The following is an 18,686-nucleotide window of genomic DNA, read 5'->3' on the forward strand; positions in this document are numbered from 1 at the left end:
GCCCAAGCAAGTCAAGGACGGTCAAGATAAATCATGCATCTCATGCATAATATTCAACTTGCTCTTCTAACAATTATATTTGGCTTTTTTTAATCGCTGTTACAGCAGGGAACAGTGTTAAAAACTAAATGCCCAGCAGTCTTTAATACTTTAATAATAAACTACTCAAACATCCTATTTTTTTCTCCATTTCTTTATGAACTGGCGTCGAAAGCTTGAATTGGAGCCCTGACAATTGACGAAAAAAATGTATATTTCTAGTACAACCTTTTTCTAGTACAGCTTTTTGGATTTTAGGCGTTGCTAAGCAACTAAAGCTGGAAACACTGGAAGTCCATCGACGCGCTCAGGAGTTACGTCATGATCATGACGTCATCGGCGCATCGAAATCAAAAAGGAAGATGGGAGGCCATCACTCGCAGTTTACTGAAGAAGAACTCAAAGATTACCAGGTAAAAACACCTTTAGAATCCCAATAAATACCCTGATCAGGTTAAGAGGGTACAAAAGATTATACATGGAGTTTTTTTTGCCAACATTTGCTCAAATGCGGTATGATTTTATGTTTATTCAGGAGCTGACGTTTTTCACCCAAAAAGAAATTTTACAGTAAGTTTTGATGAATTGCTTGATTTATTTCATCATTATTTCCTGAAGTAGTTGATATATCAAGTCCAATATTATTGAAAGTCATTTTTAATCTATTAAGTATTGATTTTGGACTTGAAGTTTGTGAGAGGATTTGAGTAAAAATTCGCTTCAAAACGCACACGCAACATCATTCTGCATGAGAAACCCTATTATGTTTGAAATTTCAAATGTTTTGAAGGTTTTACTTTAGATCGCTATGATTTCGAATAACTAGCCTGCAATGTTTTCCCAAGCGTTTATCATTTTTCATGAATATTCCTACTCAATGTACTGTATCAGTGAAGACGTCAACAATTCAAACTTTATTATTTTTGTATTATTTTCAACAGCTTATTTCTATCTTTTGATTGTATTGTTTTCTATTTGTAGTTGTCATAGACGATTTACGCAGGTAGATCCAGTGGCAGTAAAGCAAAATAAAAATGCTAAAATCGACCAAAGAAAGATTCTAGCAACATTACCAGAGCTAAGAGTAAGTACTTACAATTTTGTTTGTATTTATTATAATGTCGTTATTGTTTATTTAACATTCCAATATGTGTTGAAAGTTGTCCTGGACAACTTGATGGAAGATATTAAAAGCCCTTGCAATTCTTTCATAAGATTTACAATCAAATCAAGCGAGGCATTGCATAAAATTTTTTGAAATTTTCATGGTACATGGGTAAAAGCACCCAATAATTAATATATATATTTTGTAATAATAAGTAATCTGTGAATCAATTTTCCGTAAAATAGTGCTCAATACATCGATAGAAGTAGAGCAGAATATTTGTTTGAGAAGAAAAAGTCAAGACAACATTTTTCCCGACAAGCCTGTTTCGTGAATTGCTTCACTCTTCAGGGGATTTAATTAAATTTAATTAAATCCCCTGAAGAGTGAAGCAATTCACGAAACAGGCTTGTCGGGAAAAATGTTGTCTTGACTTTTTCTTCTCAAACAAATATTTTGTAATAATATATATATATTTCGCTATAATTAAACCTGTACTGTAAGCATCATAATTTCATAATTGAATTGGAATTTATAATAAGTTAAAGTTTGTGGAGGAACGAAAACCAGAGAACCCAGTTGAGGCTAGAAGTATAGGAAAAACGCCAGCATTAAGCTCTACCAACAGGATTATATTTGTGTGTGTTCCAGCTCAAGTATTGAGTTCAAAATCACATGCTGGGAGAGGCATGTTTATTGCATGTTTTAATAGCTTCTTCTGCATGTTACAAATTTGAAAAGAATTGAAAATGCAAATTATGAGGTCCTAAAGTTTTAAAACATCTAAAGTCCTAAAACATCTGGTTGGACTATGAGTGTCCTTCTCAAAATTATCTTGGATGCTAGGCTAACATGAAAAAATGCAAAAGAAATCAGAATTTTTTCAATGGAATTTGTGCTATATCTTTTGTATTTCCAAAAAGATATAACTAGCTAAAAACTAGTGTGAGTGTTTTGTATTTCCATGTTAGCCTTGCATTGACAATAATTTTGAGAAGGATCCATTGTATTAAAAAGATTTTTGAACCTCTGGAGTAATTTTTTTCATCCATGTATGTTCATTTTGGCTTAATAGTAATATATTGGATTCCCCATACCTTCTACTCATAGCTATGTTGTTTTTAATACTGTTTTCATATATACTTAGGTCAATCCATTTAAAGACAGGATATGTAAAGTCTTCTCATCTTCTAAAGATGGTAACCTTACCTTTGAGGACTTCTTGGACATGATGTCAGTATTCAGTGAAAATGTAAGCAGGATCTTACAGCTTGTATCTCTTCTTACACTTCTTTTGTGCTTATGTCACTTCTTATGTGCTTTATTACTGAACAAAGCACGGAAAAAGCTGTTTCATTTCTTAAATTGAACCCAAGATTTTAGTCATTAATAATTACATAGCAGTGAGAGACAGGGCCACAGCAGCACACTCTACCTAATACACACTCCTGATTCACAAGACATTTTCTGTGTTGAGATAATTTCAATGCGTAGTTAATTAAAACCAGTGACAGTCTTGCATTATTGTTATGACTTCATGATACATTTTGTATATAGTAAAAATTTTTATTTTCATCAGGCTCCCAAAAGTGTCAAAGTGGAATATGCTTTCAGAATTTATGGTAAGTCCCTAATAGTATGGTAATGTTGTTTTTTTGGGATCTTTTTACGTCTCTCTTTTCACTGGAGTATAAAAAAGAAAAATTGTTTTTTTTTGTTTCTTCAGACTTCAATGAAGATGATTACATATGTGAGAATGATTTGAAGAAAGTAATCCAAAGACTTTGTGGACAACAACGACTTTCAAATGAAAACATGCAGGCATTGATTGAAAAGGTACTTATAATATTCATCTTTAATTTAAGGATAATGATTGTGTTATTCATATTCAGATGATGACGATGAGATTCACTCTCATTTTAACTTTGGTGATACTAGAAGGAAACTACTAGGTAAAATGGATAAAATTTATGATTATCAAAATTTGATTAGATCTTTGAAGAGGCTGATCTTGATGAAGATAACCAGCTATCGTTCGCAGAATTCGAGCATGTGATCTCGAAGGCACCAGATTTCGTGAAGTAAGTATCAGAAAATGTTTTATGATATTTGCCTATAACCGTATAGGGATCATGCCATTCACTTCTTTGGTTAACGCAAGTTAGTTGTACCTAAAATCTGAGCAATATAGACAAAGTAATATGGCATTCAAATTTTGCAAATGTAAGGGTGGTTTAGCAGTAAAACATACACATTTCACCACTGGGTTGGGTCGTAGGTTTGATTCCTGCAGATGCCACATATGAATAAAAATGTGAGATGTGTTGTTCTCTCTCATGCCACAAGGGTTTTTTCTTCAGATACTTTGGTTTTTCTGCTTCCCCAATCCCCATAAGAATGTGTGCTTAGGATCATAAATGTAATAGTAGTGAGTGTGCAGTACACTTAAACATTAGGCTCTGGTTACAGGAAGACTCAGTACGACTCCCTTTTATTATTCCAGTATAATATTAGTCAATTATTTATGTATACAATGTCATGCTAATAAGTTTAATGTTTTTCTTTCTATTTCCAATAGCTCCTTCAGAATCAGGATGTGAATAGCAGAATATTTATTTTTGTAGGGACACATTTATTATCTTGCACATGTCATGGGATTAATATTTATTAGAAAATGATAATACCAATTAGTAATAATTAGATTGCAGTGAAAATGCTATCAGCTGTTGCATGTTGTTACTGATGCGGAATTTAGCACATAATATACAATAGATCCATTGCATTACTGTGGTTTTCAATATTCTGCAAACTCGGTAGTAGCATGCTGCAAGTTGAAATTTGGTTTTTCACTGCCGTCAATCAAAAATAATCAGTCTGTACCTATTCTTGACTGGTGGCAGTAAAAAAATTCACAACAAGCCATTAAAAAGTTGAAGTTGTCAGAATATTAAAAACCACAGTAATGCTGGTCCTTATTATTTACCAGTGAGCTGTTTGTTTGTCATTGGTGTTTTTAAGAGGGGAGGGGTGGGGTGCTCAATTAAATAATGGAATATTGTGGTTCCTGTAGTCTGGGTTGCCTCTCCCTGGCACCAAAACAACTATGCTAGTAGTAAAGCAATACAAGCTAGCCAAGATATCCATTCAAAGGTTTCTTATACGATGTAATAAACAAGGCTTTGCATGATAAGTGGGGTTTGAAACTCTCAGCTATCTATAACTTTTGGTAAATTATTATGCTCTCAAAAAAAGTATTCAATAATTGTAAAATCGTCTCTCACACTCAAATATTATTATTATGATGGATGTGGGAACTTTTGTAGAAATATTTTTATAGTTCATGTAAAGAGTATATCGATGGTTTGATGGAAATTCAAAATGCACTGTACAGTATATGTTTGTAGTATGTTTGGTGATACAAAACACTAAGGCAAAACAATTGAAAGTATCCTTGCAACTTATTATGATAGTTTGTGAAATAAAAAAAAAGACATTCAAAGTTTGTAAAAATATTTGCTTAAAATTTCAAATCCAAGAAAAAACTTGGATGGTAAAGTACAACCTTATTTTAGTCTATTGGTGGAGTGAAGAAATTGGATATTTCGAATTGGGGGTGGCCAGAAAAAAATGGAAAAAAGAAAAAGGAAAAAGGGAGACACCGAAAGAAAGAAAAAGCATGAATGCATAAACAGAGGGGCAGCCACAAATTTCTGATTGGTCCGGTTTTGAGGGTTTTGGGTTTTCTTACATTTTTCAAAAATTTCCTTATATTTTCCCCCCGAAAGTTGGTCTGTACTGTACCGCTGGCTACGTCCCTGATAGAAGATCTGGGACCAACCGGAAGTAAACCAGGTGATGGGTTTCCTGTGGAACTAAACGGAGTGTAAACTGGGAAGCTTTACACATGCTAGTCATGTGTTTTGAAGCTGAAAGAATCAGCAGAGCAACGATGTGGAAGATTTGTGTTGTTGTTGGCTTCATAGCCTCTAGCTTTGCTGTTGCCAAACCTACCATCTCTAAAGAGCCCCCAGTATGGCCAAAAGCGTATACTGTAACTGGAGTCCTGTATTTACCATACGCGGAGATCAAGGAACCCTTTCAAGCTTGGTACGATGCTGGGAATAAGAGGAGTAGGATCGACTATTATGGAGGTAATTATGACATCATTCGGACCACTCAAATAAAATTCTGGGGTTTTTTTAGCTTTGATGCAAGATAATAAAAATTAAAATAAATAAATAAATAAATAGAATAAAGAGTTTTAGCGTTGTGTGTCGAGAACGTAAAATATTTTGTCCTTTGTTGTGAAACTTAATTGATTTGCATGGACATTAATTATGTAATGAACATTTTAAAAACTCCAATAAAAAAAGGGGGTTGCACATTTTTTAAGCTTATGAAGTTTTTTAAAGTAATATGATTCCTTAGTCAGACCAATTTTTAGTGTTATGTGCACTGGAGAACTGTTATGAATGAGAAACGTATAGCACGGAGGATGGAGGTAGATGTTGAGGGGGGAGGGATGTATACCACAACATTGAAATGGGTTGTCACAAGAGAGCATAAACAAGAGAGGGAAGCTTCTTATTGTGGTGCGTGTCACAATAAGAAGTTTCCCTCTTATTTATGCTCTCTTGTTTGTCATTGTTTTCGTACAAATTATCCAATAGAGTTTTCTGGCTTATATCCTTTCTTAGGTATGGATTCAACATACCAAAGAGGAGATGTACTGTCATATGGTTCCTCCTATAGGATTTGTCCAGAGACGACAGAAACATACAAAAATGTTAGAAAATGCTTCCAAACTAATGGAACTACAGCAGGTCCAGTAGTACAACAATCTGTGCTTCCAGACTTAAGCAAATTTACAGTAAGTTGCACATATACTAGTACAACAGACAGGGAAATCAGGCAATAAACTGCTGTCAATCAAAAGAAATTGTTCAGTACCCTTACATATATACACTATTGACGGCAGTGTATTGCAGGATTTCGCTGATATTATATAGCAATGAATACAATTATGGTAAATTCTAAAATATTTTTGTCAACCAGTTTATGGGTAACACAACTTACGGAGAGGTTAGTTGCTTGGCCTGGGAGTACATTATGTATGAAGGTCACAAGAAAAACAAGTACACAATGCATGTGTCAATGGATGACACCCTTACACCCATCCATTACGAGATGCTTGGCTTTGATTCTCTCTTGGGTTCACATTATGATAAATATGAAATAGTTTATGCAGACTACAGTGCTGAAACACCATCACCAAATGTGTTTGAAATTCCAGAAGGTATATGATTTATGTTATAAAATTTTATGATTGCTAAATAATTGTTTATTGATTCAATTAGATGTTAAGGTTTAATTTGATCACTCACCACTGAAAATTATAATTATCAGCGAAGAGGAGACTAGAGAATGTTACAATATTGTGTTGAATATAAGTGCCTAAAGTTACACTTGCAGAACATGAGCTTCCATAATCAACAGTCAAACAAAGAATATATATACATTGTCTGCCTCCAACTTGGCACAATATCTGAGTAGAAAGTGCTGCTTTTCTAAATATATCTGCAAATTGTTAGATCTCCTCAGTGGCTCATGACCATGTAAAATGGTGGTTCTGTCTCATTCAGAGATGTTAAACATAGAGGACCATGAGTTTATCAGTGGCAACTGTCACGTGTCACCCTCTCTAAATAAAGATGATTATTAACTATTACTATTCTGTAATTAGAAACTTTTTATTATTATTAGGTATGGTGTGCACTGGATTTCCTGGACCAGGTGATGAGGCTACCATTATCGCAAACCCTATGCAGGAATTCATTGAACCAGAGGGAAGGAATATTATGCACAGTGTTTTTGATAACTTTCTTAAAAACCATCCCAAGGATTATGCTGATAAACGGGAATATCATCATCGTCGTGAAACATTTAGGCAAAACTTGAGGTATACCATATTTATTTTGCAAACAGAATAGAGAAAAAGGTCAAATAATAAAAAGATTGCATTTTGTTTTAGATTTATTCATTCCAAAAATCGTCAACATGCTGGCTTCTACCTTGCAATGAATCACCTTGGTGACAGAACTGATAAAGAATTGAAGGTTTTGAGAGGAAGAAGGACAAGTAAAGGATACAATGGGGGTTTGCCCTACAAACCCGACTTGTCAAAACTAAAGGATGTTCCAGATCATATAGATTGGAATATTAGAGGTATGAAATGATAAAGCTTAATCCTGGTTCGTGCTGAGGTATCCACTTAAAATGCAAGGACTATTCAAGGGGTATTCAAGTGCCCAAAAATGATTTTTCAAGGAGTGTATGACCGACTTTCCAAGTCATTTCCAGTACCCCTTCATCAAAGGGAAGTAGCGCCTGGTTGATATTGTATTTCACATAAACATTTTCAGATGACTAGATCTATTTCAGAGCCATAAGAGTAATGATCAAAGCAGAATTTCAAGGAGTTTTCAAGGAGTTTTTCTAAATTGGTAAAATTCAAGAGTTTTTCAAGTGTGCTTGAAAACGTGAATTAAATTCAAGGAGTTTTCAAGGAGTTCAAGGAGTAGCACGGACCCTGTTTATATATCAAATAGTTCTGTAGTAGAGTCCAGAAAATATGGGTTTCATTCAACCCAAAGGTCAGAAAATGTTTGACATCAAATTTTAATAGCACAAGACTTCTTGATCAACCTAAAGGGGGTAGTGATATTATTACCTTTTAACATTTATATAGGAGCAGTAACCCCTGTCAAAGACCAAGCTGTGTGTGGCTCATGTTGGAGTTTTGGTTCTACTGGTGCCATTGAAGGAGCTCTTTTTATGAAGGTAGATTAAACTATATACATAAAAGGCTAGTGAGTAAATCAGACAACCAAGTACTAATACCCTTACTTTATTGTCTCTTGCAGACTAAGAATCTTACAAGATTGTCCCAACAAAACTTGATGGACTGTACCTGGGGATATGGCAATAATGGATGTGATGGTGGAGAGGAGTTCAGATCTTATCAGTGGGTGATAAAACACAAAGGAATTGCTACTGAAGAAAGCTATGGACAGTACCTTGCACAGGTAGAAATTTATTACATCTCACCTTTGGAGTTTTTTACCATAAGAATAGAAAGGAATGTAAGATTGACATTCTAGGGATTAGTCATCCTCCCCTCCCCCTCTCCCTCCCATCTCCCTCCCCTCTCCCTTCCCTCTCCCAAACAAAAATCCTGTTGTATCCACCATTGATATTTCCTGTCTTTAAAAATGATTTTCAGGATGGATACTGTCATTTTGAGTCTGCCAAAGTTGGGGCACAGATCACAGGTTATGTTAATGTTACTTCTGGTGATCTGAATGCTCTGAAGCTTGCTATAGCTCAGCAGGGTCCTGTGGCAGTTGGTATTGATGCATCTCATCGGTCTTTCTCATTTTATTCTTATGGTGTTTACTATGATCCCAAATGTGGTAAGCTAAAGATAACCACTTACAGCTGTTTTTTAACTCATCCAATTAATTTTTTTCACATTGAAACATCTTCAGATTTAATCTATTGAATTTTGAGGAATTGTGTTCATAACGAGATATTTTTCTAAATTGTTCTTGTTTAATCCTTAAAACTAGGAAATACACCAGCTGACCTTGATCATGCAGTTCTTGCTGTTGGCTATGGAACTATGGATGGTAAACCCTACTGGCTGATAAAAAATTCTTGGTCAACTCACTGGGGCAATAATGGATATGTTCTCATGTCACAGAAGGACAACAACTGTGGTGTAGCTACGGATGCAACGTTTGTGATAATGTAATTGGTGTCTCAGATAACGACCTATCTGATGTAATAGGGACGATGTAGTAATCAACAAAACAAAAATATTGAGTACTTCTTTATGTGAAACATTTGATGGTTCGGAGAAGAATTATGAACCCTTTGCATTATAACACGATCAGAATTTGATTTTCTCTCCTAATTTTTACTCTTTTTTCTTTGCAATAAGATGTAAGATTATTTCATGCCATAGAGAGGCAGGAATGTCAACTTTTAATATAAAAATACAACTTGATGCATGATCCCCAAAAATTGTCTGATATCGCAACAGTGACTTCTAAATTAAATACTAAACTGTAATCGATATTTTCTAATAAAGTATTTACTTTATATATAGCTTGTGAGAAATGTTTTTGCCATTATTCACTCTGTTACGTCATAGTCTGGTACTTCATGATACTCGTTTACTGTTGTGTTACCAGATCTGTGTCTTACTGCATACGGATGAAGGGAGTGGGTGTAGCTTCTTCTGGACAAACCCACTCTTAGTGGACGATTGCATGACTTGTTATAGTACAACTTTTTATGATTCAAACTTCCGTTCTCCATACCTAAAAAAATATTTCAATCCAATCAACGCATGTATTCTGTATAAGATATAGGTCTTTTGTTTTGAAACACACACCTCTGTTGCTGTCATTTTGGTCTCGGTTATCAAAGTTGGGTGTGGCTCTTTGACTTTCATACTTCTTCCATGTGAATGCTGGTGTTACCTTGATCTCAGTACGAGAAGTTTTGTTGAACTCTGCTGATGATCTAGGACATTGTTCTAATCTTTCGTTTGAGCACTGGAATGGCAAAATATATCATACTTTATATAAGAAAGTGGCATGTAAACGAGAAAGTCCAGCAGCTGTTTATAATACCTTTGTTTTTTTCATAGCACTTTCCACCAAGTGCATAGCCATTTCTAGGAGCTCTGGTCCATCAAGATTGCAGGCATCTCTTTCCAAGACTTCCAAGAACTGTGTACTGTACTTGTTTTGCTTGGGAGGTGTCCCATGTTCTATTAATACCAAGTATGAACGAAGAACTCTTAATATTGCAAGATGCATTCAGTAGGTGGATACTAAACAATACCTGAGGTGATGTTTCCCATAAACGTATTTAATCATACCTTGATTTTCGATGTTTGTAAAGACAGTGCTGCGATCTGTTGATTGTGGTATAGGTTCTTCATTGGCAGACGCGTCCATTGTTAGGAGATTCTTAACTTCCTCGGTCATCTCACTAATTTGGCTGCAACAGCTGTCATTGTCATTATCACAAGAATGAAACTCTTCCTCGTGACAAGATGTTTTCGCCCATAAGTTTCTCACTGGGCTTAGTAAAGGGTTTTCTAGCTTCTGGGTAACATCCTCCTTACACAATGAGGTACCATTTATGATACCGCGGTCATTCTCGTAGAGTAGTGGATCTTCAAATTCGAGGAAGATTTCGTCCATCCATGGTTTTTCCAAGTTAGCTGGTAATGTGTGGTGCTCGCTACCAACCTGTAAAATAATGTGTGATAAATGAGCAACAACAGAAGCACGATCAACAACAACAACTGTGACTCAGTCATAGTGGCAATGTTTGGCAATCTACAAAAACGGAAGTCGAATCATGGAGTGATAGAGGGTTATTTACCTCGTCAAGTAAATATTCCTCGCCCAGCCGAAGCAATGATGAACAGACGCTGGTTGGGCGGTAATCATTTACTCTCCTGTGGGTTTTGTTATAAAAAGTCTCTGCAGGTACCTCCTGTGCACCTTCAATTGTGAAGGTCGCCACCCTTAATAGATTAGTTGAGGGTGCATCTTCACCTTGGACTGGTTGCGTCTCTGTCAAACCATTCCGATCTGAAAAAGGACACTGGGAGGAGGAGTTTGAGAAAGATTTGTAAGACGTAGCCTGTGGTACTTTATCAAGGCATAGTACTTCGACAGACTTCGACTTTCCATATTCTGGATTATCTTTGTTACTGGCCAGGACCAATTCATGGCATGGTTCTTCTCCACACTTTCCATACTTTGGATCATCTTTGTCGGGTGGGACCAACTTAAAACATGGTACTTCAGCAGACTTCACGTAATCTGGCCCGTCTTCACTATTGACTGGGACCGGTTCATGGTATGGTACTTCAGCAGACTTAACGTAATCTGGCCCGTCTTCATTATTGACTGGGACCAGTTCATGGTATGGTACTTCAACAGACTTCACGTAATCTGGCCCGTCGTCACTATTGACTGGGACCAGCCCTAGGCATGGTAATTCTGCAGGCTTCCCATATTTTGGATCATATTTTGGATCATATTTGTTGATCACCAGGTCAAGGCATAGTACTTCGGCAGACTTTCCATTATCTCGATCATCTTTGTGATTTTTTAAGACTATTAAAGACTGCGGGTTATCTGTGTCCTTATGTTGTCTTCGGTTATCTTTTGATGCATCAGTATATAGCGATTGAGATGACTTTCCGTTATCGGGGTCATTATCTCGAGTCAGGGTGGCGAGTATAGGCTCTACAAAGTCATTTTGGCTGTTTCTGTCAAAAGTACCAAATTTTTCTTGATGGGATGAGTTCCGTAATTCTTCAATGGGTCTGTCATTTTCATCAACCTCAATACTGGTTTCTTCTGTTGGTTCATTTGTTACTTCTGTCGTGTTGCGATCTTTCTCTTCGTCTGTGAACCTCAGCATGTCCAGACTAGGAATTGGTATTACCTCAGGGAAGGAAAAGGATGGAACAAACCTTCCATTATCTGTTCGCGGTTTTTTAGTGCAAGGTTCATCATGATTTTCATTACGAGGTACCTGCTGATCCTCGGTCTCTAGTGCCTCATCTTCTTCATCTGAGAACAATAATTCAGTTGATGTAGTAGATTCGTTGTCGTCATCTGTGAAGTATTTTGTCCATACCACAGGAAACCCAAAGTGAACACTTTTCGTTTCAGGCTTTATTACGTTATCCATTTGTTCTTTTCTTAGTATGGATGGTAGCTGGTGCTGGTGAGTCATTGCCGCCTGGATGTTAACAAGATTCGCCTCGTCCTTGGGATTTTGGTTCTTTTGGTGCAGGACACCTGACCACTCCGCAAGGGTTGCAAAGTCAATTGTTTCTCCACGACCTATGATCGTTGATAACATGTTAGTAAGAAGACATGACTACAAAAGCCAGGCAAATAAAGCGTCAGGTTGATGGCCCATTCACTACTAGTAGCGGCAACCCGATTTCATTGGAAGTCCGCACATCCTTTATTCCCTTTTAAAAATAACAAGAGAAATCCATTTAACATATCACTGGTTCAATGATTTTCCCCATAAATATATTTCAAGGAAATCGTTTAGTTATTGCAGCCAAGTGATGTAACTTTATACCTTACAAGTGTAAAAATACCTTCATTAGATTCTATGGCTTTTACCCCAAATGGAGAAAGCTGGAAGGACCCTGTAAAAGATCAGAAACGATAATAAGAAGAGCAAATAACGATTCATGTCATTTAATATTTGAACACGGATAAACAAAAGATAAAGGCTTACAAGGATGTTGCGCCGCAATAAGCAGTAGTTTGGTCTGTGGTGGTAAAATTGTGAAGGTTCGTTAATCCATGGGGAGGACCAAGGGAGGGGCACCCAGAATACCAATCATATGTCAATCAGCAATGATGGCCATGGCTTTCTTTTGTCCTTTCAATCTCATGAGAAGGCCCATATACAAAAATATTGTTCATTAACGTACCTTGAACATAACTTGCTGTAGTACCCTTCTGCATTTTCCTGCCTGATTCATTGTCAAACACAAGTGTAGATGCTGTTGCAACATCGGTTTTTGTAGATTTTTCGGCTGTCAATTTGGCGTACTTCGGTACAGTCTGCATCAGAGCTAGCTCCTGCTTTAGATTTTCTGCACCACATGGTTCTTCCACAGATTCATGTTTCGGCATAGACTTCGACAAAGATTTTATGCCTCGAGACTCATTCAAATTCTCATTTTGGTTATTTTCCCTAGAAATATCATCACCAACCTCTGGTACTGTCAAGTCGTTTTCGGCATTTTTGTGGGAGTCTAAATAATTGAAAACGATTTCCTCTGTAGAGAAGTCTTTTGTCGCAGATTTATTAGCATCAGAGATAACTTTTACAGCGTTCTTTAGCTGAAAAACTTGTTTTCGAGGTTCTAGGAATGAAGTTAAAAACCATGGATAATAAAACGACTCGCCCTTTTATCATCCGTGATGTAGTGAAGACGAGAACGACGCTAAGACTAACTATAAACTTACCGCTACTCAAGTACAAAGATCTTTCGCTTTGGTGTACTAAGTCGTTCTTCTTCAAGTACATCTCATTAACCAAAATTTGGTTTTCAGGGACAAATTGAAAATCAGCCATGAAGTATTTTTTAACTGGTAGTTTTAGCTGTAAAAGGTAAGCTCAGTTTGAAAGTGGAATGCAAAACATGTTTTCTTTCACAAGTTGTTCATCCTTTGAAATATGGAAAAAGATATAGAATATGTAGGGAAATATCAGAATTTAGGAACAAATAACTTACCCGTTCGATGATATATTATGAGAAAGAAAAGCAATATTTTAAAGCTACAAAAATCCAATTTTCGAGAGTAAAAATATCATCTCTTTTGTCGTTTGTTTTTATTTTTCGCGCTCTTTTCTGCAGGGCAGCAGGCGCGTCTGAACTTCAAATATGGCGCCAAATTTCTCGAATTACGTCATTCATATTTCTACCAATCATATTCAAGGTGACGTAATGTTATGTGATTATCCCTTCCCTCTCCCTTTCCTTCTGCATTTTTTCGATTTTTACTAAGTTATTTTCCCATTAAATTTTCTGCTTCACTTTTATAGCATTCACGCAAAAGTTGAGACTTCTCGCAAAAATTTTAAGGTGCAATATCATTTCTCGCTAAGTGCAGTAGAAAAGAGCTTGGGATATTTGTATTCTGAAAGCATTAGACTTTAGTGAGTAGTAGAACTAAGAAAAGTAAACTCATTGCATGCCAGGTTATAACGTTATTTAATTTTTAATAAGTTACTCTTTTTTGTTTGTTTGTATATTCGTACTCTTTTCTTAATGAGCCTACATATTTTATATTTCTACTTTTGAATTAATATTACTAATAAGATAAAAGGTCGTGCTTTATATTCCTATTTAAAAGTAGGAAACTGCGTTGTTTGTTTGCGAACATATTACATTTTGCAGCATGTTCCCCTTTTCAAATTTCATATTTCAGATATCCAATGGGCAACGTTTTTTGAATTAGGGGATATTCTCTTGGCATACAGTTAGTGATATTTTGGTTGTCTGTGCTGTGAGGAACTGGAACTTGAACTCTTGCCGTGTGAGCTTTTACTGCTTGGGTGGTAATAATGACGTGAAGAATGTGAACTACTTCCTGAATGTTCTAGAAAACAAAAAAAGACTTTCCTGTAATTTTAAGCAAATTGGGACACCTTAGAGTGATTCAGGATCGGATACCCACCATCTTGAGAGCTTGGATGCTTGTCACTGTATTTAGACTTTGAAGAGCTGCTTGTATGATGGTCCCTCTTACTTTGTGAGTAAGGGTTATACCTGTGACTGGGCCTCTTGCTGGTCTGAGAGTTGGAAAATTCCTAAGTAAGACGTAACATAATAATCAAAGTTTGTGGTTTATCAAAAATACATGTACCTGCCCGAAATCTTCAATGCATGGAACAATAGCCACAGCTTAATCATGATACATTCAGCGTATTATACTAACCCCATAATGTGTGCTGTGCCCTCCTGTTGAAGTCTGTGTCTGTTCTTGTTTTGGTGGTGGTGGTCTCTGTGGAGGAGGTGGTGGCATCTGCTGGTCAACCTTACTAGGATCAAACTGTGCCTGCCTTGATTGAGTCTTCCCTTGTTGTGGAGACTGAGGAGCAGGTTGGTAACTATGGGTGGCAGCTTGATGCTGCTGGGGTTGTTGTTGTCCTTGGTGTTCCACAGGGATGGGATATCCATATGGCTGTGCTTGATATTGTTGCACTGGGTAGCCATAAACCTGTTGTTGTATAGGATAACTTGTTTGCTGTTGGGAATACAGTGATGCTGCTTGCTGTTCTTGTACATTTGAGTACCCAGGGTAGCTTTGCTGTTGTGCTTGCCCAGTCTGTGGTGCAGGGTGTGGGTAACTAACCTGACCTTGGGGTTGCTGATGCAGACCCTGGTTCTTGGCTACATACTGCTGATGATCTGGGTAAGCTTGCTGTTGTGCTTGTATAGGATACCCATATGCTTGTTGTTGTTGCGTCAATGGCATTTGAAATGATTGCTGTTTTTGCTGATCATTATCTGGTTGTTTCTTTGTTTGCTGTTGTTGTGAAGGCAATTGACTTGTGTATGACTGTGGTGGCTGTTTAGAATGCTGTTGATAACTATGCATTCCATACTGTTGTAGCCTCTGGTGTGGATAATCTTGCTTGGTATTTTCTGGATTTTTGGAGAGGTTATAAGACTGGGGTTGCTTATGCTGTTGATTTTGCACTGGTGGTGGCGGCGGTGGTGGCACATTACTAATTTGCTGTTGCAGTCCATCTTCAGGCTTTGGCTGAGTTTGGTACACAGGGAGTTTAGTATGCTGTTGTTCCACTTGTTGCGACTGGTACTTCTGATCTGAAGGTGGTACATCACGTTTATGGTATTGTGGTGGGTGTAAAGTTGATTGGTTTATATCATGTTTGGGGTACTGAACTGTTTGGATTGGTTTTTGTGTGGAAGGACTTGCTTCTTGCCTAGGGTACTGTATCTGTTGTGTTAATGGATACTGTACTGGCTGGTTAATGTCCTGTTTTTGATAGGGTGTTGATGGTTTTGCTTCATGTTTGGGGTATTGTACTGGTACTAGTTGGTGTGTTGATAAAGGGTGCTGTGGGTGTTGTTGTTTTACTGGTTGCTAAAAGAAAACACAAAAAAGTAAAGTTAGAAATACCAAAATATTCCAAGTCTGAAGTATTTTCTTTGTTATAAGTCATAATTGTGTAAAATGTGCAATATGTCTGGGTGCTATCTCTTGCTACTGTGTAGTCCAAGCAAGTCTTGGATAACTGTAAGTTTGATTCATAACCTATACACATATAAAAGTTGGTTGCGAGGGCCATAAAGCACCCTAAAAAAGGGGTGTGGGTGCTATACTGCTCCCCCCCCCCCAGCCTCTCTACGGTCTCTGAGTTGTTGTGTCTCGTAAATAGTGACCGATAAACCTCGTAAAATAATTTGTTTGTTTAAATTTGAAAGTTCAGTTACCTTTCCATGGAATGGTCCAGGCTCAGCAGGATGAGGTTGCTGTCCCTGCACTGAAAGCCCAAGCGGTGATGCAGAACTTGCTACAGCTGGCTTTGGTGAAACATGTTTTGATTGCTAAGTGTAATCATGAAAAATATAAAAAATGTACAGTCATGTAAGTTTGTAATAATGTTAACACTTCAAAGCCAATTATTATTTGAACCCATACATCAGCAACTTCTAGAAATGTGAGTTTATAATTATTATTATAGAATTTTCAAGTAGAGTTCAGCCGTATTTTATTTACAGTCAATTCCAGTTTCAAAGATATTAGGCATTAAAAACACTGTATGTCTCTTTTAACACTGCCTGCTCGCGAGCAAAGGGACCGTTCTGTCAACCTGAGGCATAACTAATCAGATAAAATTATCAGTCAACCGCTTGAATCAGTGCATTCTGTCAACCTGAGGCATAACTAATCAGATAAAATTATCAGTCAACTGCTTGAATCAGTGATTTCTACCCATTGTCCATCCCTTTCAGTCCAGTTGCATAGGCTTGACTGTATATAGTTCATACTAACAAGGTGTCTGTATTAAATAAATTCACTCTAACCTGCAATGGAATCAGTTGCTGATTAGTTTGCTGATGATAAGGAGAAAGCTGGTTTCCAGATGATGACGATGTTGATGATGTTGGTGAATAGGTAGTAACAACATGTACTGGTGCCATTGGTGTAATCCCTGTAGACTGTGGAATTGGATTGTTTCCTGGTAATACCTGGCCCTGGTTACCAGTACCTGTAATCTTGAAGTGTTTTTCAGGCTGTGCATTAGCTGTTGTCCCTTGACCAAATGGGTAATTTGATCCTCCTCCGAATGAACCTGGGTAAGGGTGCCTTGAGGGTTGGTTGCTATGATGACCTTGATATTCTTGGGGAATGTTAGGGAGATCTCTTGTGCCCCCTTCAAAGTACACAGGAATTAGAGAATGGTAAAAGAATTGAGAGGACTATACTGTATGAAGTTGAATATTGAAGTGACAGGGAGGGACAATCTGAAAACTTCCATTCGTGGGCCACAGGTTTATAAGTATTTTTTACAATTCAGTGTTACTCTCTTTAAAAATAGTTTTCTATTAATGTCTCTCAAAATAACCAGCAGTGCAAAGATTTGACAAGACAAGTTTCAACATTCCAATAATTTATAGTTCCAGTGACCATGAAGGAGCGATTGCAGAATACCCTGCCACACAAAGACATTTATAACTGCGAAGTGGCTACGCAGTCAAAATTAATGCCTCAGGCTACCTATGTCCAAATAGAATGACGTATAACTACGAAATGGCTACGTGGCCACACGGCTGCACAGTCAAAATTAAGATATTCAGAACCATATTTTGGTATCCCTGTGCACGTATCTTACATGTAGCTGTAGCCAGTGGCTACAGGCAGAGACATATGAGTGGTGGGGTATTCTGCAATTATTATAAGCCTTATTCATAATCACTGAACGGAACTGTCAAATGTAGTATTCTGGAAAGACCAATAACCAGCCATTATTTTTAGTCCAGGTCATGTTGTGGGATAGGGGGAGAAATGTAGATTGGTGCATCAATAACACAGGCACTTACCTGGAGCACTAGTGATAGGGGTCTCCACTCTAGCAGGAACTAGAATTTTTGATGGGACATTAGTCGTAGCCATTGGTTGAGAAGATGGTACATTCCTCGGCATATTTCCAAACGCAGGTCTGGGAGTCATCATAACATACGGCATACGATGAACACTACCACCCATCAAAGGGTGGGGATGCTGTGGGGGCATCATAACAGATGACTGGCGCTCCTTTTGTCTTTTCTCTTCATCCTCGTTCAAAACTTTCTTCAATTGCAGAAACAACTGATGTTTTTCGTTTTTAAGTGCCTCCAGTTTGGCTCCCTGTTTACTGATCTCCATTTTAACGTCTTCTACTGTCTCCTTCTTTTTCTCTTCTTCCCTCTTTCTTTGTTTTTCGGCCTCTTCCTTTGCTCTACTTTCCTCCAAAGCTTGTCTTTCTTTGAGTCGCCGCCTCATGATGTAAGCCTGGACAGCTTTCAGCTGTTGTTTTGAGGGACGTTCTCGCTCGATTAAGACTGGCATTTTCAATTTTAAAATAGAAAAAACAATAGGGAAAGCAATTATTCGATCGATAGTTAACCTAGTATGAAGGAAAAAGCCTCAAATGAATAAAAATAAAATGATAAAAATAGCAATCATGAATGTGCGCCATGGTTTTTTGTCTATGGCCTGAGCATGCGCACTAAGCTGAACCACAGGAAGCCCAAAATATATTTAAATTCTCTGTCACAGTCAGTGAAAAAGAAATTCGAATCTCATTCTCTTGTCTCTTGAATATTTTTCTAATATGAAAATTGATATGATCACTATAAGAGAAAATATTTTAAAGCGATATAATTTTTCTAAATAAT

The 18,686-nt window shown here is 37.2% G+C and overlaps 3 protein-coding genes across 4 annotated transcripts; 2 read left to right on the forward strand and 1 right to left on the reverse strand.

The window, feature by feature from the left end:
* The first annotated feature begins 371 nt into the window (after nt 1–371).
* LOC116287295 (calcium and integrin-binding family member 2) lies at nt 372–4,643 on the forward strand. Its single transcript, XM_031693960.1, has 8 exons — nt 372–452; nt 575–609; nt 1,021–1,123; nt 2,292–2,396; nt 2,724–2,766; nt 2,871–2,980; nt 3,137–3,225; nt 3,723–4,643. Exons 1-8 carry the CDS (start codon nt 402–404, stop codon nt 3,742–3,744), a joined length of 558 nt encoding a protein of 185 aa, XP_031549820.1. The 5' UTR covers nt 372–401; the 3' UTR covers nt 3,745–4,643.
* Nucleotides 4,644–5,049: 406 nt separating this feature from the next.
* Nucleotides 5,050–9,309, forward strand: LOC116287294 (digestive cysteine proteinase 2). Its single transcript, XM_031693959.2, has 9 exons — nt 5,050–5,295; nt 5,842–6,014; nt 6,200–6,440; nt 6,908–7,103; nt 7,176–7,369; nt 7,893–7,984; nt 8,068–8,229; nt 8,427–8,616; nt 8,773–9,309. The coding sequence occupies exons 1-9, from the start codon at nt 5,058–5,060 to the stop codon at nt 8,955–8,957; spliced, it is 1,671 nt and encodes a 556-aa protein (XP_031549819.1). The 5' UTR covers nt 5,050–5,057; the 3' UTR covers nt 8,958–9,309.
* A 4,662-nt stretch (nt 9,310–13,971) lies between these two features.
* On the reverse strand, nt 13,972–18,503 carry LOC116287278 (uncharacterized). 2 transcript variants are annotated; one of them, XM_031693945.2, is made up of 6 exons: nt 17,850–18,503; nt 16,833–17,182; nt 16,239–16,352; nt 14,716–15,888; nt 14,455–14,569; nt 13,972–14,376 (listed from the first exon to the last, which is right to left on the reverse strand). In XM_031693945.2, the coding sequence occupies exons 1-6, from the start codon at nt 18,355–18,357 to the stop codon at nt 14,258–14,260; spliced, it is 2,379 nt and encodes a 792-aa protein (XP_031549805.2). In that variant the 5' UTR covers nt 18,358–18,503; the 3' UTR covers nt 13,972–14,257. The 2 variants fall into 2 exon arrangements, with proteins under 2 accessions (XP_031549805.2, XP_031549804.2); XM_031693944.2 differs by having other exon boundaries at nt 14,455–14,587.
* Nucleotides 18,504–18,686: the final 183 nt, after the last annotated feature.

The sequence above is a fragment of the Actinia tenebrosa genome, unplaced genomic scaffold (genome assembly GCF_029948245.1).
Source record: "Actinia tenebrosa isolate PJP-AT-01 unplaced genomic scaffold, QUT_ActTen_1.0 PGA_scaffold1__47_contigs__length_23844297, whole genome shotgun sequence".
Lineage (NCBI taxonomy): Eukaryota > Metazoa > Cnidaria > Anthozoa > Actiniaria > Actiniidae > Actinia > Actinia tenebrosa.

Coding starts and splice junctions, on each gene's coding strand:
- LOC116287278 (XM_031693944.2), bottom strand. CDS start 18,357: ATGCCAGTCTTAATCGAGCGAGAACGTCCCTCAAAACAACAGCTGAAA. Junction 14,588..14,715: donor GGCACAGCACACATTATGGG/GTTAGTATAATA, acceptor CGTCTTACTTAG/GAATTTTCCAACTCTCAGAC. Junction 14,377..14,454: donor GCATCCAAGCTCTCAAGATG/GTGGGTATCCGA, acceptor TTTGTTTTCTAG/AACATTCAGGAAGTAGTTCA.
- LOC116287294 (XM_031693959.2), top strand. CDS start 5,058: ATGTGTTTTGAAGCTGAAAGAATCAGCAGAGCAACGATGTGGAAGATT. Junction 5,296..5,841: donor TAGGATCGACTATTATGGAG/GTAATTATGACA, acceptor ATCCTTTCTTAG/GTATGGATTCAACATACCAA. Junction 6,015..6,199: donor CAGACTTAAGCAAATTTACA/GTAAGTTGCACA, acceptor TTTGTCAACCAG/TTTATGGGTAACACAACTTA.
- LOC116287295 (XM_031693960.1), top strand. CDS start 402: ATGGGAGGCCATCACTCGCAGTTTACTGAAGAAGAACTCAAAGATTAC. Junction 453..574: donor AAGAACTCAAAGATTACCAG/GTAAAAACACCT, acceptor ATGTTTATTCAG/GAGCTGACGTTTTTCACCCA. Junction 2,981..3,136: donor TGCAGGCATTGATTGAAAAG/GTACTTATAATA, acceptor AAATTTGATTAG/ATCTTTGAAGAGGCTGATCT.